Source organism: Macaca thibetana, chromosome 6 (genome assembly GCF_024542745.1).
Source record: "Macaca thibetana thibetana isolate TM-01 chromosome 6, ASM2454274v1, whole genome shotgun sequence".
Lineage (NCBI taxonomy): Eukaryota > Metazoa > Chordata > Mammalia > Primates > Cercopithecidae > Macaca > Macaca thibetana.
In genome coordinates, this window is record NC_065583.1 from 137,114,666 (window position 1) to 137,137,978 (window position 23,313).

General features: G+C 35.5%; 1 protein-coding gene across 2 annotated transcripts in view; it reads right to left on the reverse strand.

The window, feature by feature from the left end:
- The window catches only part of LMBRD2 (LMBR1 domain containing 2), a 56,594-nt gene that overhangs the window by 17,239 nt on the left and 16,042 nt on the right, over positions 1-23,313 (reverse strand). For both annotated transcript variants that reach the window (XM_050794506.1, XM_050794507.1), the window contains 8 exons: positions 22,369-22,599; positions 21,694-21,791; positions 20,293-20,388; positions 16,076-16,243; positions 15,117-15,327; positions 3,570-3,644; positions 2,282-2,395; positions 1,716-1,899 (listed from right to left, as the gene is read on the reverse strand). In XM_050794506.1, coding sequence (XP_050650463.1) covers positions 1,716-1,899; positions 2,282-2,395; positions 3,570-3,644; positions 15,117-15,327; positions 16,076-16,243; positions 20,293-20,388; positions 21,694-21,791; positions 22,369-22,542 — 1,120 coding nt within the window. In that variant the 5' untranslated portion in view covers positions 22,543-22,599. The remainder of the gene's footprint in view (positions 1-1,715; positions 1,900-2,281; positions 2,396-3,569; positions 3,645-15,116; positions 15,328-16,075; positions 16,244-20,292; positions 20,389-21,693; positions 21,792-22,368; positions 22,600-23,313) is intronic.

The following is a 23,313-nucleotide window of genomic DNA, read 5'->3' on the forward strand; positions in this document are numbered from 1 at the left end:
TGCCTGGCCTCAAATTCTATTATATCATTTACTAATTACATGTGATAATTTCTCTTGACTATGCCCCCAATCCTCTGTCAGCTACTACCCCTTTCCTCTGTTCCCTTTTATAAGGAAAACATTGTTAAGAGTTTTCTAGTCTGTCTCCAATTGCTCCTCTTCCTATTTCTTTTAAATTTCAGTCAGGTTTCTTTATCCTCTCCCCTCACTTCTCTAAAATCCAATGGTGAAGTCTTAATATTTATGATCTTTAATCTATGTGCAACATTTGAAAAGGTACTTTATATACTCTCTTCCTCAAAACACTTCATTGTCCTAATTTTCCTGTCTCACTGGCCCCTCCTTTTCTAATCTTTTCTGCCGGTTACTTCTCATCCACCTAATCTCTAAATTCTGGAGTGCCTCAGACTTGGTCCTCAGACTTTTCTCTTTTCTCTATCTCAATACTTCTTTATTGATTTTACCCTGACCCCATGGTTCACTATACATTGATGGTACTCTAATTCATATCTGTAGTTCAGACTTCTCCCTTGAATTTCAATTTCTATAATCAACTGCCTATTCAGCATCTTTACGCCTTTATATGTTTATTGTCTGTTTTCCTCACTCCACAAGGGTAGGAATTTCTGTCTTTTTAAATTGATATGTACCAAGCTACCAAGCACCCAACAATACATAGCACTAATGTACCCAAATATTTGTTGAATGAATGAAAACAGATACCACATCATTCCTTCATTTAATTACGAAGCATTTTTGTTAAAGTTTTCTGAGATGTTTGTTATAGCCATTAAGTCTTCATACTGAAAACCAAACATGCAAAGGAGAATCAAGTGAATATAACCATTTATTTGAATAAATAAGGTAAATAGAAGTTTTAATACTGTGACACTTTTGTACTTGCATTAAGTTTCTTCACACTAAATTTGACAATACTTGAAGGGACTGCCATAAATTATCAAAAAGGAGAAAAATGATAACTACAGAGTATAGGTTTTATAATAAGACTAATAAATGTAAATAATCAAAGAGGACTATTTAGGGGAATATTTCAGTAGTATGTCAAGACTGAAGAAGAGACTCAAGCTTGTGATGTAAAATTACTTACAATTCTAACTATTTTAAGTACAGTCATGTGTCACATAAGAACATTCCAGTCAATGATGGACTGCATATACAATGGTGATCCCATAAAATTACAATACTGCATTTTTACTATTATCTTTTCTATGTTTATATACACAAATACTTACCACTGTGCTACAACTGCCTACATTATTCAGTACAGTGACATACTGTATAGGTTTGTAGCCTAGAAGTAGCCTAGAAGCCATACCATATTGCCTAAATGTGTAGTGGGCTATACCGTCTAGGTTTCGTATGTACCCTATGATGCACATGCAATGATGAAATTGCCTAACAACACATTTCTCAGAGTAATCCCAGTCATTAAGCAATACATAATTGTATACATTATGCATTATACAAAATATGCTTGATGTATACATTTTTTTATAGAATTTTTATTATTTGTGAAGTAACAGTGGAAACTAATGATTATATGTTATATGATAAGTAAAACAGTTATTTTGGGGAAATGTTACCAGATACTTAATATCACATGGTACAAAATTTTGCATTGGTGAAAACACATAATTTTTTTCTACAGACAACTTTTCATCATTACAGTTTGAAATTTATATTAAATTACATACCAAATGTAGGATTATAAAAATATTGGATAAATCGATTTTCTGGCTCTGGCGATTGAAAGGTGTGAACAAACTGACGAGTAGCACTAGTTTCATTTTTTGCTACATCTTCTAGATAAAATGCTTGTTCCAAAAGAATCTGCCATTGTACTTGAGTTCGACGGTGTCTCTGAACTGAATAAATCACCTAAAAAAGAGAATGGGGGTAGACCTGGCAGTGTTCTGATCCAACAGTGGTTCAGTTCTCCACTAGGGAGCATGTTTTGATTGTCACAACAACGGGAAAGTGCTAGCGCATTTACTGGGTGAGGCTGAGAATATTAAGGTTCTAAAATGATGTAACAGTTTTATATAATGTAACAGTTATGCTCAGTGAAGAATTCTCCCTCCTCAAATGCCAATAGTACCCCTGCTGGTATACACAGAGATAAAATATTTCAAAGAATAATAAGCACAGGATGAAAGGAAGTTTCAATACACATTCACTAAACATTCCTTTTATATGAGCAATGATTATAAGTCTAATTAAAATCATCATTAAGTAAAATACTTACAATTAACAAAGTTACCTGTTTATGCAGTTTTACCAGACTTTTTTCACTTGGGTAAATATTATGCTTTTCATCAAAATCTTCATAATCATCCATGTTTCTCCCCATTTTTTCCTGATACTCTGTAGGGCACTAAAAAAAAAAAAAAAAAAAAAAAAAAAAAAGTAGACTTTTAAAAATCTTAATTGTAAAAAGATAAAAATTTATTTTTATTAAAAATCTTTCATTCTTGAGCAGTTCTAATTTTTTCAAAAACATCTTCCTACTTTATTGTCATCTCTAGTTAGACTTCATCTGCTGATATTTTCTTGAAAATGTCTTAAAAGGTGTACTGAGTTTCTTCTCACCTCTATAATATTAATCTTTGTGTTCATATATACTAGATAGATATAGATGGCTATAGGCAGGGGAACTTACCTACAGGAAGCAACTAGTATTTGAGAGGATTATTCTAAGTAGGATAAATTATTTTTCTAGCTAAAGAATGAAGCAAAATCATGACAAATCCAAGATGCTGAATTTTTGAAAGGCATAGCACAGAGAAATAAATACATGAATTTAAAGTCATCTTCTATACTACTATTCATTTATTACCTATATGAACTTGGGCAACTTAGTTAACCTCTCTTAGTAGTTCTCAAAAAGTAGCAAATGTGAGATAAATAGTTAGAAAAGTGATTCCAATGAATATTATCTTAGCCAAACAGAACACTAGGCAAGAATCAGTATAACAGATTTAAAATATAGGAAAATAAATATTTCTATCATTCTGTGGGTTTAGAAGACAGTTGGGGAACTGCAAATAACCATTTTTGGAAGTATATAAATACCCCTAATTCAATACCAATGCATCAAAACCTTAACTATATGGTTTACTAAATACCTATGCTAACATCACTCATTTTATGATATATGTCATGAATATATTAATGAAAATATTTGTAAAATAACGTGTAGGTAGCTGATTGTAAGATATTACTGAGGCTTTAGTTTATTTTTACAGGAGATATGCCTTTAGTGAACATATACAATGACAGTTTAAAGGTTTATTTCCATCATTGTCATGACAATCCTTATATATTAGTCAACCTCTATCTCCATATTTCAACAGAAAGTACTGCCAATAATTAGTGTTAAACTTGCAGTAATTAAAATAAAATTCCAAGTACAAATGGTATTTGGTTAATATTTCCATGAAAATGAGTTTAAGACCTCAGCTATAGGCTGTTTTCATACTTTTCTGGTACTTTTGGTATAATATATAAGTGTGTATTTCAAAAGGAAACAGATAAAATGATTTCATTACCTTTTTAAGTATTGTATCAACACATTTTCTCAATGGGTGATTATATTTGATGCTTTCATTCACTTTACGAACCTCCTATAAAAACAGTAAAATAAATAAACATATTTCGATTTCTACAGATCACATATTCCAAATGAGAATGCATTAAGTACTATATATTTTCTCACAAGTTCAACTTCAACACAAATTACTTTGCATTACATGAATAAAGGTTCTTAAGAACACAAGTAAAAATACAAAGTCACTGAATAGCTATTTCCATACCCTGAACTTTTCCTTACTTTTTAGATTCACTCTCTCATCACTTCATTACTTGGTGCACAAAAAAGAATAAGCATTATTTAAAAGTCCACAAAAGATCAGACAAACTTTGTGGTCCTAAAAGAACAGGGCTATATTCCTCTGGCTTACTCATCAAGATCAATTATCTCATTATCTAAAATATAGTGAAAAATCAGAGGAAGCAAAAAAGGCTACAAATGTCACAAAGTGCCAGGTCTTTCCTATAAGAGTACTCTAGAGCAGTCATGATTGATTAACTCCATACTTGCTTGTGAGGAGCACACTATCTGCTGGCGGGGCACAGTGGCTCAGGCCTGCAATGCCAGCACTTTGGGAGGCTAAGGCAGGTAGATCACTTGAGTCCCAGAGTTTAAGACCAGTTTTGGCAATATGGTGAAACCCCGTCTCTACCAAAAATACAAACATTAGCCAGTCTCATAACCTGGTCTCTAAATAAATAAATAAAAATGTAAAAATAGAATAATTTAAAAACAAACAAACAAAACAGCACACTATTTGCCAGTACTGTGCTAGGTGTAAGGACCCCATAATCCCTATAGAGGGCAGGGAGAGAAGACAAGGAATTGTCAGTCTTAAAATTTCAGTCCAGTAATGCGATAAATAAGCAATTCTGATTATAAAAGGCATAAAAGGGTTAAAGAGAAGACTCTTTAGAACCAGTAGTTCCTAAGGAATCACAATATTCTATAATATTCATGAAATTTTTAAGAAGCTGAAACCACTGTTTTAGTCAGGTGAAATAGCATGTTCACAGCCTGGAAAGCATAAGAGAACTGAGCAGGATATTTAGAAGAACATTCTGGGGCACAGAGTAGAGAAGGGTTTTTAGGGATATAAAACTCAAGGCAGAGAAGCCATCTAGCACATAGACAAAATTGTGAAAAAATATTTATAATTTATATGACAAAGACTCATCCTTAATATGTGATGAGCTCTTACAAATCAACAGAAAAATGGGAACACATAAAAAATGCCATTGGCCAATAAATGTCTAAAAAGATATTTGAGCTCACTAAAAACAGTTACAGATTTTAAAAATAAGTTTTTTTTCAAAATTGACATTATGTAAAGAGGTAAGACTGTGGGAAAACAGGCCCTCCTATACACCGTAAAAAGTGATACAATCTATTTAAAGGTAATTTCACAACTATTGAAGTTTAGAATATGTATACTTTATAAATAATCTGTACCAGTAGACACTATTCCTGTTAAGGAATTTAGCTTAATGAGAAAAACAAACATAAATAAAAATGATGTGGAAACTACTGTCAGAGAAAATTACGAGGTGCTCTGAGAGGGGAGAATGTAGAGTGGGAGACTTTCTGATTAGCTGATTATTTAAAATGAGATGAAACAAATATATAGAAGTCAGTCAACCAAAGGGAGAGACTAGAATATTCCTGGCTGAGAGAAAGGGATGGGACACACAAAGGCCTCCAGGCCTAAGTGAGCACATTACTTGAAGGGACTGAAAAAAGTCCAGTGTGATTATAGGGAAAGGGAGATTAAGGGTCTGCATAGCACTGGATCAGGCTGAAAGAGCAAGATCAAAGTGATCCTAGAAGCCCTTAATCATGGTTTATTTTGAGGTTAATGTGTGAGGCCTACACATGACAGTGACAAGATAAGACTCGGGTTTTTAAGAGGTCACCTGGAAGCATCATTACATCTATTTTCCATTACTAAGCTGCCTTAAAGTTTCTTGACTTGTTAGCACAAATTTATCATACTTTGAATATGAACTATATAATTTGTTTATATATTACATGTGAAATATCAAGTTTTTTTCTTTACTTAGCCATATTAAAAAACAAGTACTAAAACAATTAACATTTGCTGTATCTGTTATAAATTTAGGCTTCCTTCAAAAGTTCATAATTTTAATAAAGCATGGAAAGTATGTGAAATATACTGTTTGCTTTCTTTATACAAAACAATGTAACTTTGAGCTCTTTCATTACTGTGTCTCATCAAATTCTTTTTTAAGCAGGTTAGACAACATTCATGAAGGAAGGCTAACAGGCAGTTTTCAGTGGAAATAAGTAGCTGTTTCTCCCTCCCTAAAATTCTCTACCTAGAAAAATGACAAAAGGTAGAGGTGACCTTTTAGGCCATCTAGCAAATACCTTTTGAATGATTTGACATAGTTTATAAGTTTTATTAATGCTTCAAAGAAAGGTAATAGACACACAAATGCATATATCAGTTTCAGAGAGAAACATATCATAAAAATACCAAACAGTTTTTATAAAACTAACTACATTTGGGAGATTAAATGGATAGCTGAAAAAATATTTACCAATAAAGTGTTTGAATTTTGTTATCTGTCAAATGACTAGACTTCTCAGTATGGCATTCAAAGCCAAGATATAGCTTTATCTTTCCAATGTAAACTTCATGCTCAAATTAATTTGGTTTTAAAACTTCCTGATATCTGCCTGGAATGTTATCAGCTATCAAAATTCTACCCATTCTGCAAGGCCCAGGCTATCCTTCACGTCCTCTTGACTGTTATTCAGTAGTGATAACCTCTCCATACTAGAGCATTTTCTTTTTATCATTCATGCCACATTTACCACATACTGTAAGGGACTCTGTCCAATTTTCTACTCTAGAAAGTCAGTAGAATAGGAATTTCTATTCCGGCCAGTTCTGCATAGCACTTAACATGGCAGGAAGATAGTATTTTTTAAATGATAAATACGTTTCTCCTCAGTTTATAAGTTTCCAGATATTCAGAAAAGCAGAAAGAATCCCAAAATACCTTGAAGTATATGGCCACAGAAATTCATACACAGGAGGTGGAGCAAGATGGCTGAACAGAATTCTCCACTGATTGTCCTCCTCACAGGAACACCAAATTAAGCAACTATCCACACAAAAAAGTGCCTTCATAAAAACCAAAAAACAAGGTACAACCTCAGCCACTGTTGGGTATAGTACTAAGTGGGCTCTTGGGGCCCCAGATTGCAGGACTTGGCTCTTAAGACAGCATTGTTGAACCTTCGCTGGGCCAGACAGGAGTCCAGTGCCCTGAAGGGAAAGTCCCAGGCATGGCAGCATTCACCACAAGCTGACTGAAGAGATCTTGGGCCTTGAAGGACTTTGTCTTGTGGCTTGGGTGCCAGTTTAGCCACAGGTAGATTCCTATAGTTTCTGGCTCCAGGCCCTGGCTCCCAGATGGCATCTCTGGACACACCCCAACTCAGGGAGAATTTGCCACTCTGAAGGGAAGAACAAAAGCTGGGTTGGCTTTGCCACCTGCTGACTGTAGAGGACCAGGGCCTTGAGCAAACATAGACGGTAGCTAGGCAGTGGTTACCGTGGGCCTTGGGCAAGATGCAGTACCATAACTTCAGGTCTAACCCAGTGCAGTCCCAGTGATGGTGGCCACAGGGGTGCTTGTGACACCCCTCTCCCACCTCCAGGAAGCTCAGGACAAAGAGAGAGGCTCCAGTTGTTCGGGAGAAAGCAAGGGAAGGGAACAAGAGTCTCTGCCTGATGCTCCAGAGAATTCTTCCAGATCTTATCCAAGACCACCAAGGTGGCACACATCTACAAGTCTGCAAGAACCACAGCATTATGGGGTTTCTGGTGTCCCCTAATATAGATACAGCTGCAGTGACCAAAAACTTAGATTACAATACCCAAGTCCCTTCAAATACCTGGAAAGCTTTTCCAAGAAGGATGGCTACAAATAAGCCCACACTGCAAAGACTATAAAGAATACCTAATTTTTCAATGTCTGGACACCGATGAACATTCACAAGAATCAAGACCATCCAGAAAAACATGACCTCACCAAACGAACTAAATAAGGCACCAGGGCCGAGCACAGTGGCTCACTCCTATAATCCTAGCACTTTGGGAGGCTGAGGCTGGATGTCACTTGAGCTCAGGAGTTTGAGAACAGCCTGGGCAACAGTGAAATGCTGTCTCTACAAAAATACAAAAATTAGCTGTGTGTGGTGGTTTGTGCCTGTAGTGCCAGCCACCAGCTACTTGGACGGCTGATGTGAGAGGATGACTTGAGCCCAGGAGGTGGAGACTACAGTGAGCCACAATCATGCCAGCCTGGACAACACAGTGAGACCCTGCCTCAAAGAAATTAAATAAAATAGATAACAAGGCACCAGGGGCCAATCCTGAAGACACAGAGATATGTGCCCTTTCAGACACAGAATTCAAGATAGCTGTTTCAAGGAAACTCAACAAAATTCAAGGTAACCCAGAGAAGGAATTCAGAATCCTATCAGGTAAATTTAACAAAGCTGTCGAAAGAATTAAAAATAATCAAGTAGAAATTCTGGAGTTGAAAAATGCATTGACATATTGAAGAATGCATGAGAGTATCTTAACAGCAGAATTGATCATGCAGAAGAAAGAATCAGTGAGCTAGAAGACACTTGAAAATTTGGCTATTTGAAAATATGGTTAGAGGAGACAAAAATAACAAAAAAGAAATGACAAATGTCTATAAAATCTAGAAAATAGCCTCAAAAGGCCAAATTTAAAAGTTACTGGCCTTAAAGAGGAGGTAGAGTGAGAGATAAGGGTAGAAAGTTTATTCAAAGTGATAATAATAGAGAACATCCCAAACCTAAAGATATCAATATTCAAGCACAAGAAGATTATAGAACACCAAGCAGATTTATCCCAAATAAGACTATCTCAAGATATTTAATAATCAAACTCTCTAAGGTCAAGGATCAAGAAAGGATCCTAAAAGCAGCAGGAGAAGAGAAACAAATAACACATAATGAAGCTCCAATACATCTGGCAATAGGCTTCTCAGTGGAAAGCTTACAGGTCAGGAGAGTGACAGGATATATTTTAAATGTTGACAGAAAACAAAAAACAAAAAACAACTTATCCTAGAATAACATATCCAGTGAAAATATTCTTCAAACATGAAAGAGAAATAAACGTTTTCAGACAAACAAAAGCTAAGCGAATTCATCCATACCAGTCCTGTTCTATAATAAATGTTAAAGGGAGTTCTTCAGTCTGAAAGAAAAGGACATCGATGAGCAATAAAAATCATCTGACGGTACAAAACTCATTGGTAATAGCAAGTACACAGAAAAACAAAGAATATTATTAACACTATAACTGTGGTGTGAAAACTACTCATATCTTGAGACAAACCAATGAAAAATAACTATGACAACTTTTTAAGACACAGATAGTATAATAATACATAAATATAAAAAAAGTTAAAAGTAGAGGGAGGAAGTGAAATCTAGTTTTTATTAGTTTTCTGTGTTTATTTTTGCAATCAATGTCAAGCTGTCATCAGTTTAAAATAACAGGCTATAAGATATTACTCACAAGCCTCAAGTAACCTCAAACCAAAAAGCATACAACAGATACACACAAAATAAGAAGCAAGAAGTTAAAACATACCACCAGAGAAAATCACCTTCACAAAAAGGAAGACAGGAAGGAAGGAAAGAAGAGAATATCACGAAACAACCAGAAAACAAATAACAGAATGGCAGGAGTAAGTCCTCACTTATCAGTAATAACACTGAATGTAAATGAACTAAACTCTTCAATCTAAAGACACAGAGTGGCTGTATTGATAAAAAGACATTACAACTGATACTGCAGAAATTCAAAGGATAATTAGAGACTTCTAATGAGCAACTATATGCCAATAAATTGGAAAACCTAGAAGAAATGGACAAATTCCTAGACACATGCAACTTACCAAGATCAAACCATGAAAGAAATCCAAAACCTGAACAGATCAACAAGTAATAAAATCACAGTTGTAATAAAAAGTCTTCCAGCAAAGAAAAGCCCAAGACCCAATGGTTTCACTGCTGAATTTTACCAAGCATTTAAAGAACACAAATCCTACTCAAACTATTCTGGCAAACAGAGGAGGAGGGATACTTCCAAACTCAATCTATGAGGCCAGTATTGCCCTGATTCCAAAATCAGAAACAGACACATCAAAAAAAGAAAACTGCAGGCCAATATCCCCAATGGACACTCATGAAAAAATCCTCAACAAAACACTAGCAAAACGAATTCAAGAACACGTTGAAAAGGTCATCCATCTGATCAATTCAGATTTATACCAGGAATGCAAGAATGGTTTGACATATGGAAATCAATCGATGTGATATATCATATTAATAGAGTGAAGAAAAAAAACCATATAAGCATTTCTATTGATGCTGAGAAAGCACTGACAAAATTCAACATCCCTTTATGATAAAAACCGCAAAAAATCCCTGAATATACAGGGAACATACCTCAACACTATAAAAGTCATATATGACAGACCCACAGCTAGTATCATACTGAATGGGGAAAAACTGAAAGCCTTTCCTTTAAGATCTAGAACAAGACAAGGATGCCCACTTTCACTACTGTTATTCAGTATAGTACTGGAAGTCCTAAGTAAAGCAATCAGACAAGAGAAAGATATAAAAGGCATCAAACTTGGAAAGAAAGAAGTCAAATTATCCTTGTTTTCAGGTGATAAATCTTACATTTGGAAAAACCTAAAAACTCCACCAAAAAACTATTAGAAGGGATAAACAAATTCTGTAAAGCTGCAGTACACAAAATCAACATTCAAAAATCAGTAGCATTTCTATATGTCAACCACAAACAATCTGAAAAAGAAATCGCATTTACAATCTCTATAACACAAACAAAATACCAAGGAATTAGCCAAATAAGTGAAAGATCTCTACAATGAAAACTATAAAACACTGATGCAAGGAATTGAGGAGAACACAAAAAAATAAAAAGGTATTCCATTTTCATGGATTGGAATAATCAATAATGTTAAAATGTCCATACTACTGAAAGCAATCTACAATTTCAATGCAATCTCTATCAAAATATCAATGACATTCTTAACAGAAATAGAAAAAACAATCCTAAAATTTATATGGAACCACAAAAGATCCTCAACTGCCAAAGCTATTTTAAGTAAAAAGTGCAAAACTGGAGGAATCACATTATCTGACTTTAAACTACATAATAAAGCTATAACCAAAACAGCATGGTGTTAGGATAAAAACAGACCAATGGTACAGAATAGAGAACCCCAAAATAAATCCATACATCTACAGTGAACTCATTTTTGACAAGGGCTCCAAGAACATACGATGAGGAAAGGATAGTCTCTTCAATAAATGGTGCCAGGAAAACTGGAAAACTGGATATATGCAGAAGAATGAAACTAGACCAGATATCTCCCCATATATAAAACTCAAATCAAAATGATTTAAAGACTTAAATCTAAGAACTCAAACTATGAAACTAATACAAGAAAACATTGGAGAAACTCTCCAGGATATTGGACTGGGCAAAGATTTCTTCAGTAATAACCTATAAGCACAGACAATCAAAGCAAAAGTGAACAAATGGGATCACATCAAGTTAAAAAGCTTCTGCACAGCAAAGGAAACTATCGACAAAATGAAGCGATAACCCACAGAATAGGAGAAAGTATTTGTAAACTATCTTTCTGACAAGAGGTTAATAACCACAATATATAAGGAATTCAAACAACTCCACGAGAAAAAAAAAATGTAATAATCTGATTAAAAATGGGCAAAAGATTTTAATTTCTCAAAAAAAAAAAAAAGACATAAATGGCAAACAGGCAAAAACAGGCATTTTAGAGTTTTCATTGTAGAGATGTTTCACTTATTTGGCTAATTCCTTGATATTTTATTTGTGTTATAGCAATTGTAAATGGGGTTTCTTTTTCAGGTTGTTTGCTGTTGACATAGAAATGCTACTGATTTTTGAATCACTAATCATCAAAAAGATGTAAATCAAAGCTACAATGAGATATCATCTCACCCCGGTTAAAATGGGTTTTATCCAAAATACAGGCAATAATGTAATGTAAATTAGTACAACTACTATGCAGAACAGTTTGTAGGCTCCTCAAAAAAAAAAAAAAAAAAAAAGCTACTATGTGTTCCAGCAATTACACTGCTAGGTATATAACCAAAACAAGAAAATCATTATATCAAAGAAATGTCTGTACTCCTATGTTTATTGCAGCAGTACTCACAATAGCCAAGATTTAGAAGCAACCTAAGTGTCCATCAACATATGAATGGATAAAGAAAATGTGGTACATATACACAACAGAGGACTATTCAGCCATTAAATCGGAATGAGATCCAGTCATTTGCAATAATATGGGTGGAGCTAGAGGTCACTATGTTAAGTGAAATAAGTCAGGCACAGAAAGACAAACTTCACATGTTCCCATTTATTTATGGGGCTGGGAGGGGTTATGCGTAGAAGGGAGGGTGGGAAGTGGGAATGGTAATGGATACAAAAATATAGCTAGAGTGAATAATATCCAGTGTTTGATAGAACAGGGTGACTACAGTCAATAATGTAATTGTACATTTTAATAACTAAATGAAAATAATCAGATTGTTTGTAACATAAAGAAAAGTAAATGCTTGAGGTGATGAGTATGTACAAAAATGTTTTAAAACCCCAGAAAAACAAACAAAAAAGAAATTTATACCTGAGAAATCATGCATTGTTTTTGATGGAAAGAGGTTCAGAGTTATCTTGCTGTCTATGTGTACCTACTGCTATTTTCAAAACATTCATTTTTAAAGAGTGGTTTCTTATCTAAAATTTCTTACACAGCTTAAAACCTAAGAATACTATACTAAAATAGCACAGAAGTCACCAATGCCGGTCCTTAATTTTCCACATCTTATTTCTAAGCAGAGGGCTCCTATTTAAAAATAACAATAACAAAATCTATTTTATTCAGACAGCAAAGTTTCGTCTAGGGAAAAATCCATAACTCACATAATACCTGTGTTTATTTTTTTGCAGGAACGTTGAATAAATTAGTGAAATCCAAATTCCTCAAATCTGAAACAACTGAATTTAATACCAACTTTTGGATGGAATACTATCAAATTTAAATTTAAATTAATTTCTTTTATCAAATGTAAGTATCTTATCGAAATATCAGTTTTCAACTATTTCAATTTTTTAAAAAATTCAAAATTTCAAATATAAATGTAAAATTTATCAAATATAAATTATCTTCTTTCAAAAGATGTAATAACATTCATCATAGGAATGTTGAATATAACAGGAAATTTAATCATTTCAATTTAAATAATACTATTTATAGACTCACTCCTACATTTAAATCAATATTTTCTGCTGTAGTTCTTACGTTCTGTAGAGAATAAATGCTGCAAAGCCAACATAAAATTTTCTAATCACAGTATACATTCATTTGTTCATTTATTCATTCACTTAAAAAATGGTTGCTGAGTGTTTAAGAGTCTGGACAACCAGGGAAGATGTTATGGGTTGAACTGTGTCCCCTGAGACCTAACCTCCAGTATCTTAACATGCGATCTTATTTGAAATAGGGTTGTTGCAGATTTAATTAGCTAAGTTAAGATGAGGTTATACTGGAGTGGGATGAACTCTAATCCAATATAACTGGTGTCCTTACAAAACAATGAAGTTTGGACACAGGCACACAGGGAGAACACCATGTGAAGATGAAGGCAGGGGTCTACAAGTCAAGGTATGCCAAAGATCGCAAACCACCAGAAGCTAGAAGACAAACATGGAACAGATATTCCCTAGAGCCCTCAGAAGGAACCAACCCTGCAGATGCCTCAATCTTGAACGTTAGTCTCCAGAACTGTGAGCCAATATTTTCTATTGTTTAAGCCACCCAGTTTGTGGTAGTTTTGTTACAGCAGTTCTAGGAAGCTAATAAAGCTTCCCTGAAGAATTCTCATTTATGTTAAGACCTGAAAATGAAATAGGAATTAGCTGAAGAGAGTGCTGAAAAGAGCATTATAATAGTTTGGGAATAGCATGCTCAAAGATAGAAAAGAAAGACAATGTGTGTAATGATTAAGCACAGGGTCATCAAGCAAGAGCAATTCAGTCCACTACTTGTTCTCATACTGGAACACACCCACACTCATTCATTTATTTACTGGCTATGGCTGCTTTCATCCTACAAGGACAGAGTAGTTGTGATAGAAACGATATTGCACACAAAGCCTAAAATATTTACTATCTGGCCCTTTACAGAAAAAGTTTGTCAGTCCCTGTTAGAGGCAAGACTGCCTGGTTCTTATCACTTCCCAGCCATGTAGACATGAGAAAGTTACTTAATCTCTCTGTGCCTCATATTCTTCATTTATAGAATGGGGATTTACAAAAATCTCTGTCATAAAGTCATGGGAATTAAATATATGTATAGTGCTTAGAAAGTCCCTCTTAGGCAAACAGTAAGTCTATATAATTGTTTACTATAATTATCACCATTGCTAAGTTTGAGGAACCAAAGTTGAGTGTTAGGTAAATATTAAGTCTATAGAATTGTTTATTATTTCATCACCATTAGCAAGTTTGAGAAACCAAAGATGACCAGTGTGAGAAGACAGAGGTTTGGGATACAGCTGGAGAGCTAAACATAGGCCAAATTATTTTTCTGTAGGCTGCATTATAACATTTTGGAGTTTATTTTAACATGACTGAAAAGCCTTCAAAAGGAGTTTTAATTTGGAGAGTATCATCAGCGGAGTAGCATATTTTCCCTGGTGAGCAAAACTGTGAGGTGACTACAATAATCTTTTTAAATCGATAACAAAATTTTTATTTAACACAGAAAAATTTTATAATTTGTTATATATTTTTATGTACAGTATTGAAAGGTATACTTTCAATAACTTTGTGAAACTGGGTTAAGTCATCGAGTAAAATGAAGTGTCTTATTAAGATTACAGATAGGAAACAAAACTTATCAATACAAACTCCCATGCAAATTGTTCTTTAAAGAGGTTTCCAGAATTGGTGGTATTACCTTAGGTTAACCTTTCAGAAATAAGTGTCCTCTGGTCATTATTCTCACTTCTATTATGTTAGGGTAACCATACAATTTATCATTTAATCTGGGAGACTTTTGAAAATAAAAGAGGGTACTACTAAAAGTTACCTCAAAATAATAGGCATAGCCCTGCACTACTGAATATATTTTCCATGAATCCCTGTCAGACAGAAGATGGACAAGACACATCATGAGGCTGAACTGCTAAAAAGTCATCCTGGATGAGACATCCTGAAAGACTGCACAACACCAGTTTTGCAATCTGAAGCCCATCAATGCACTAACAACAACAAACCAAAAGTGACTAAAAGGGGATACACATGCCTTAGTGACTATTGCTTATAAGGTTCAAACTTGCTTACCTCCATGGCATCTTCTAAATTCTCTTCTGCATCTGCTTTCTCTGTCATCAGTTTGGCTGCCTTAAAATACGTTTTCATAAGTAGATAACCCCTTTTTGCTCCATTCCAGTAGGATCGAGGAATTTCCACCAAGCCATAACCCAACAACAACACAAGAAGAAACAGACCCCATGTATTTGCAGCAGCTATCCCAATTGTCTGAAGCTGGTTCCTAAGAAAGGGAAATAACAGATAATATGTACATTTTAATGGAAAGATAAAATGTGACTGCATAAATAGACTTTAACACAGGAGACACTGTTTCTATTGTGTTAAAATTAGCATCTAGAATTAATTCATGGCAATAATATGTATATATTTTCCTAGAGGAAACATTTTTCATTAGGTGATTTCTTTTTCTATATTGAACAAAAGAAGGCTGAAAATGTTTCAAATTAACTTGTGTTGCTGACCTAGCAAATCTCAGGAATACAATAGTGAGACCTAGCACTGCTGATCTATTTCTAAATTTTCAGATGTAGACCTTCACATATGTTAGAAATCATAAGTATAAAACAGATTTCAATTTTATTGAAATATCTAAATCCAAGATAACATTAAGAACAAATATGCCCTCAAATTATAATCAAAACAAAAAACAATGAAAAATAAAACCAGTTATTTTATCATATAAAAATTTTGAAATTCTATCCAAAAATCATAAGGGTTATTAATTTTAATATATAGCCATTAGACTAATCATTAATCTTTTGCCTAAAATCTATATTTAAAGATGTCATTCCATATTTTCTTTCTTAGTAATATGGATTATTCACATATTCTTTTAGGGAAATCCATAAAATATGTAACAATACATTTCTCAATGAAATGTCTTTTTACCGGCACATATGAAGTTAAAAATGAATTTTTAAAAATGCAAACATACATTAAAGCAATGTTAAGAAGACTACTTTTCTTACCATTCTAAATGTAAATGTGGGTTTACAGCTACATAAATTAAAAATGCTCCAAAAATCAGCAAATAGGTACCATAGTAGATTGCATTCTCAATTAGTGCAGTTTTGATCTTTCCAGTGATGGAAAACCCTCCTGATCTTGCATATGACTGCATAAAAGGTAAGAGAATCCTAGATGGATAGAAAAAATATGATTAAAAACCCAAACAACTGATATGTCTATATAATCTCAAAATGCCAGAAATATGGGAATCTCAATTTTAATGAATAGTTCTTCTCACTGATAAATATGTTTATAAGTAATCATGAATACTTAATATACTATAATAGATGACTGAGTATTTTTGTAACATAAAATTTTAGGGAAAGCAAATGGGTCTTTAAAGCTTTTATAAAGAGTCTGGATTGCATTCAAAGAAAACATTTTTGATCAAATTTTAGTTTTCTAAGGCTTCAGCATGGAGAAAGGATAAAAGGGAAACAAAATTGGAACTAGTTGGGAGGGGGAAGGGTGGTGATGGTGGTAAGAAGCAAAAAGGGAGAAGGTCAGTTGACAGCATACTGACTTTGAAGTAGTACTTAGGAGACATCCAAGAGGAGCTGCACACAAACCCAGCTTCAGGGTTCAAGAGAGAGGACTAAAAATATGGATAGCTTCCGGAGTCATCACTGTATCAACGGCACTGAAATAACATCAGTAGAAACTCAACTGGAAGCATGAGTATGGAGAATGTGAAGGAAAGAACTGAGACAGATCTCATATCAACTTTTAAGAGAGACGTAGAAAACAGAAGGAGGATGGACCAGCAAAAGAGACTGAGACAGAACAATAGTGGGGCAAGGAAGAAAACCAAGGAGCATATGGGTTAGGAACTAGGAGAGGAAAGTTAAAGTGGAAAGAGAGAATCAAATGCCACCAAGAGGTGAAGTAAATTAAAAACCTGTATGTATGAGTGGAGGAGTGAGAATAGAAAGCAGAGTACTATGGTTGAGAAATAAGTAAACAATGAGCAAGTGGAGATATCAAATATAGAGAATTCATTTAAGAAGTTTGGCTGGGTAGGATAAACTATGGCATATACATACAATGGGGTATTTTACAGAAATGGAAAATAAGAGAATACTGATACATACAGCACAGCATAGATGAATTTCCCAAATATGTGAGCAAAGAGAGATGCGAAAAAGTTGACAGTGTATAATTCTATGCTTATAAAGTTCATAAACAGGCAAAAACTAATCTATGGTGATGGAAGTCAGAATCATGGTTACCTCTGGGGAGTGCGGGACGACTACACAGGGAAGCATGAGCAAGGCTTCTGAGGGCATTGTTAATGTTCTATAACATCATCTGAGTGCTGGTGTATGGGTGTATTCACTTTGAAAAAAGTCAAACTAAACACAATCTATGCATTTTCCGGTATGAATTTATGCTTCAGTTTTAAAAAGTTTCTAAAAAAATTTAGTTGTGATCAGATCAACAAGGCAAAAAGCTGGAAAGGAATCTGAACTGACAGACTTTCATTTTTGTTTCTGTTTTCTTTTCTAAAGATGAGAGAAATGTGCATGCTTTGTTGAAATTTAAAGCTACAAGTAAGTAACAAGAGCTGAAGGGGATGGATCCATATTTTAGGAAGAAGTGATGGCAGCAGCGGCCTGTCTGCAGTGGCCCCCTGCAAAGATGGTGGCCGCAGTGGGGCAGGACTGGCGGGGGCTGTGCACTCCATGGAGCTAGCAGGAGGTGGGAGCCCCACCCTCTTCTGAGTTGGTAGGGCAAGAGCCCTGCCCTCTTGGGCACAGGTGCAGCTGCCCAGCTGTGGCTGTGGACCCAGGCATCCCTGCACTCTCGGGGACCCAGAAAGCCCCCATACCACTACAGGTTTGGAAGTCCCTGCTCCTGCTGCCTGGCCTCTCCCTGCTCCTGACAACTGCTCTGATTTTGGAGAAAAGTTGTGACTGAATCCAGGCACTGTTGCAACCTAGCTGGGTGTGCACACATGCTCAGGGCAGTGCTGACACACCAGACCCCTGCTGCCTCAGCCCACTCTGGACTTTGGACATCAATAAGCACAGGAGGGAGGTGGAGAGTGGGGCTGAGGGCAGCTCAGCATGGGCCTGCAGGCACCATTTGGCATGAACAGCCTGGGTGCCATAAATGACATGATTGATGGTAGCAGGAGGCAGACAGGCTCCTGGGCAGAAGTGGGCAGGTCACTGGTGAAGCACCACCTTCAAGCCAGGGACAGCCTGAAGCCTGGGGGCCAGGCCACCAGTCCTGTGGACCACAGTGAGAACTTAGGATGCTTTTTCCAGGCCCACCCATGGCCCAATCAGTGCACACTTCCTCCTCTCTGAAGCCCATAAAAACCCCAGACTCAGCCAGACTCAGGCAGATGACAGGACAACCTGACTACAGATAGGAGCTATCTACTCCAGGTCTCCTCTCTGCTGGGGGCTGCACAGACGATTGAGATAACCTGCCTGCAGGTAGGAGCTACCCACTCCGGGGCTCCTTTCCACTGAGAGCTGTACTTGTCAGGATGACCTGCCTGCAGAAAGGAGCTATCTACTTTGGGTCTCCTGAGAGTTGTACTATCACTCAATAAAGCACCTCTTCGCCTTGCTCACCCTCCAGTTTTCCACATACCTCATTCTTCCTGGACGTAGGACAAGAACTCAGGACCTGCTGAATGGCAGAACTGAAGGAGCTGAAACATAAACAGGGCTGAAACATGCCCCTGCCACTTGCCATGTTGCAAGTGACGAGAAGAGAAGAACTGTGGCCCTTCCAGAAGCCCAGATCTGGGGACTCCCCAAGCCAGGTCTGTGACACCCTCTTTGGAGCTCTGAGGTTTCTGGCATCTCCAAGCTTCTGAGTACCACTACATTCCCCTCATCCAGATGCAGGTGCCCACAGCAGAAGCTGCCTGCAGTGTATTTGACCCAGCCACAGGCTTGCACAGAGCTGAGACCTGTGCTGGTGCCTGGAGCTGCCCACCCTGCCACAGCAGTCAGCATGTCTGGCTGTGCTCAGTGGCTGGATCCCACGCTCACTCACTCACACACCCCTCACCACTCCACGCCTGGCTCGCCCTTGGGAGGCATGAGATCAGAGCCAGTAGCATGAGCTGAGTGCAACCTGCCAGGCTGAGTGAATAGAATAAGCTCAGTGGGCCTGAGTAAAATTCGGGCAAAGGTGCTACTGGCCAGAGGTTTCCAGCTGGCAAAACAACACCCCTAAGGATCCTGTGACAGGATTGGCTTTAACAAGCATGACTCTTCTATCTTTGGAGGGGAAATTAAAAAAAAGATGGATAGGTATGTAGATTTGTTGGTGAGAAGCTGAAAGAGCTGCCATCTGATGACTCCTGTTTTAACTGTTGGATGGAAAGTAGTCATCTGCCAAGAGGCTAAGAGTAAAGATGATTTTATTATTGTTGTTAGGGAGTACAAGAGAGAAAGCCATAAAGAGGACAGAAATTTGAAGTGAGTGGAAATATTTCTTGTAGAAAATGGAAAGAAAGCAAACTAAAAATACAAAGAAGGAAAGTCTAGTAATGTTGAGAGCCCAGTTGAATTTAATAGACATGATTTTACAAGAGCACTACTCTGCTATGTAATTTTTCTCTTGCAATGTTCAGTGCCTCCAGTTTTAGAGTGCAGTTGTTTGCAGATCTAAGAGATGCTTAGCAGGCAAGTGGATAAGTATGAGTTTGGAGCACAGCAGAAAGATAAAAATAATGGGTAGAAAGATTCAGAATGCATTATTGGTCAATGAAACCATGGCTATAATTTCAGCTATGCAGGGAAGTCTGATAAGATGACCAAGATAGGACTCTAGGCAAGATCAACATTTAGAAAATGGACAACAGAAATGGCACTCATAAAGGAAATCAGAAGGTTGGGGAAAGCAGACAGAAAGAAAACCAGAGTATATGACTTTAGCAAGGGCAGTTTCATGTAATAATGTGGCTGGAAGAACAATTGGACTGAAGGGCAAAAGAGAAGACAATAACTGAAAGGAAACAATAACAACAAAAACTGTGTTTCTGTTTTCTATTTTCTATTTGTGTGTTTTTTTTTCTTTTTCTTTTTTCTGTAAGATAGGACACACTTGAGAGAGCAGAAAGGGAGACGATAGAGGTTTAAGGAAAAAAATGACACATAAATAAATTCCAAACTATATTGATTGAAAAATGTTATCCTTTACTGTAACTTACCATGTTAAAAATTGTGACGTCCAATACACTACCCTCCAGAAAATTGGCATGATTCCATCAGGAATGTAACTCCATGGCTTGAAACAAGGATGCTGGCTGTTGAATAAAAGTTAAAGCCAATTAATCATAAACAATTATTTAAATGAATTATACAGTTAATTTGCATGTGGCCAAGTTAATTTACATTCAGATTTTAAATTATTGACTCTAATAATCAATAACTCATAAAATTTCACAGAAATTTTAAAATTCAATGTTGACTGCCAAAAGAAAAAAACACACAAAAGCAACAAAATAGTTTTTTCTGAAAATGTCATTTAAGTTTTCAACTTTCAGTGTATTTTTAGTCATTGGGTAAAAAGAAAACTTAAATGTTCAACTAATAGACTAAAAGTGCAACAATCATTAAAAGCAAATGTATTATGAAATAAAATTTCTAATGATTACCTTTAAAATACACAACCCATTCATAGGTTGGGTTTTTTTTTTTTTTTCCAGGTTATAGGGATTGGGAGGGGAAAACATTAGGTGATTAATTCCTGAAAATTGGAATGCTAATTAAATCACTCACTATAACATTGCTTCTATGGAGATGCATGCTAGCATCTATACATAATTCTGTTTAAATTTCTGAAGACATGAGTCTCTGATCATAAATTCTGCCATGTAGCCATATTCCTAAGCTAGAAGGATATCCCAAGAACTTGCAACAATCTGTAGCTGCTGCTGATCTTTATCCAGTTTTTTTTTAATAGTGCTTCAAATGGAAGTAACACCTGCATTTTAAATTTACCTTTTCTCAAGTTAGATTTTTTAAAAATATGCATAAAGAAGCATGCAAATACTACTGAAAGCATTCATAAAGTCTATAGTCAACATATATAAGCTTTTTACTTAAAAATTCGATATTTGAATTCAATATAATCTTTGGACAATTTGAACTTTATTCATTTTTTTATGTAAATCTATAATGCTTTTGAAGGATGTGCAATATGAAAGGAATACCACAAGTACAGAAATACTTGTACTTTATTATAACCTTGTAAATTAGGCAAAAGTGAAAATACATCCCACGTTTTTAAATCTGAGATAGGCTGAGAGGAAAAACAGGTTTTAGAAATTACATACTTGGTAAAGAAGAACCAGGACTGAAAAGTCAGGACTTCTTCAAGTTTCTTACTACCATCTACTGAAGGGCTTTGTGGACCAATAAATATTTAAAAAATTAGATTTAATTAAAATATGATGTAATGAAAAGTCTACTAGGAAAGAATAGAGGTGGAGGGAATTAATAGAGAATGAGGATAACTTACATCAATATAAAATCTGGATGGTAAAAACTTTCATTTTTAAACAATGTGTCTCCTACAATATTTATATATTTTTTAAAAAAGGAAATACCTTGGAACAGGGTTAGCAGTTGCATACAATCCTGTAATGTTGCTATTCTCAGGAGGGCTTGAATTTGCAGCAGCATGTTTGCACCGGTTATATATTGTCTAAAGCAATGAACGTATGGTTTAAAAATGAGAATCAAAACGTTACACCAAGTATTTAAAGGACATCAGAGTTTATAAATCTATCTATCTAAACTTACCTTCCTGGCTATGCTTTTCTTTTTCTTTTCTTTTGAGACAGAGTCTTGCTTTGTCACCCAGGCTGGAGTGCAGTGGTGCGATCTCAGCTCACTGCAAGCTCTGCCTCCCGGGTTCACGCCATTCTCCTGCCTCAGCCTCCTGAGTAGCTGGGACTACAGGCATCTGCCACTACGTCCGGCTAATTTTTTTGTATTTTTAGTAGAGACAGGGTTTCACCATGTTAGCCAGGATGGTCTCGATCTCCCAACCTCGTGATCCGCCCGCCTCAGCCTCTCAAAGTGCTGGGATTACAGGCGTGAGCCATGGTTCCCAGCCCTTGGCTATGCTTTTTAATGATCAAATGACCATATAATCTTTTAATTCAAAATATAAGTACAAACTGTCATAATTTAGCTGTCTTAAGAATAAACATTATTTCCAACATGCTGTATGATTAAAATTTGTCTTTTAAATTGTGAAAATAAAGTTCACTCCTTACCGTACTAACATCCAGAGGCAGTATGAAGACAATAAGAAAGCAGAGATACCAAGCAAGCAGTGTTCCAATAATTACAAGTCTATGCTGTTTCTTAAAGTCTCCATATCGATGAAGTAGAAATAATGCCAGAAAAAAGACAAAAACAATCTCAAGTCCCAAAGCTGCACCACTCATTATTGGATATTTCACTCTCACTAACCAAAGTTATTCATGTACAGGTCTGGACCATATCTATAAAGTGAAAAGAAGGTTAAAATGCATCATTAACATGGGAAATGACATTTGGAAATTTCATATGAATATTTATTAGTACATTAATACATTAATAAACTCTTTGGAGAAATGTCATGCTTCACATTGGACTATGAATAAGATTAAAAGGGTAATTCCTATCCTCAAGTACTTATATTTTATTTTTTAAAGCACACTTAAAAAATTTCACATACCTTGTATTTTCAAAAACTTAACGAAAATTATACTAGTTCTTACAATATTACAAGTTAAGAAGTTCTTATTTTAGATGTCAACAGTTTTAATATAGTGTCATTTAGAGTTTCTTAATAAGTCCTAACAGAATAGTTTATGCAAATAAGCTGTTGACTAAATCCTAAGATATTAGATACTTGATAAAATACATTTTTCTAAGATTATTTATCCTCTACAATTTAAGATTTTCTAAAAGAGAGGAAAGAGAAAAATGGAAAGAGATCATTTAAAAGTAACCTTTTGTTTTTTGAAACAGTATTTTTCTTTTGTGTTAATTTTGCCTAACAACTCAACTTTCATGAAATTCTCACTGCTTCACAAAATGTATTTATCACTTCCCATTTATCTATATAAATCTTTAAACTTACTTTAATAAATTCTCATTTTTAATTTTTCTACTATTTTATATGCAGAAAATTTATCAGACTATTGAATAAAGTCATACATGTGAAAACATTC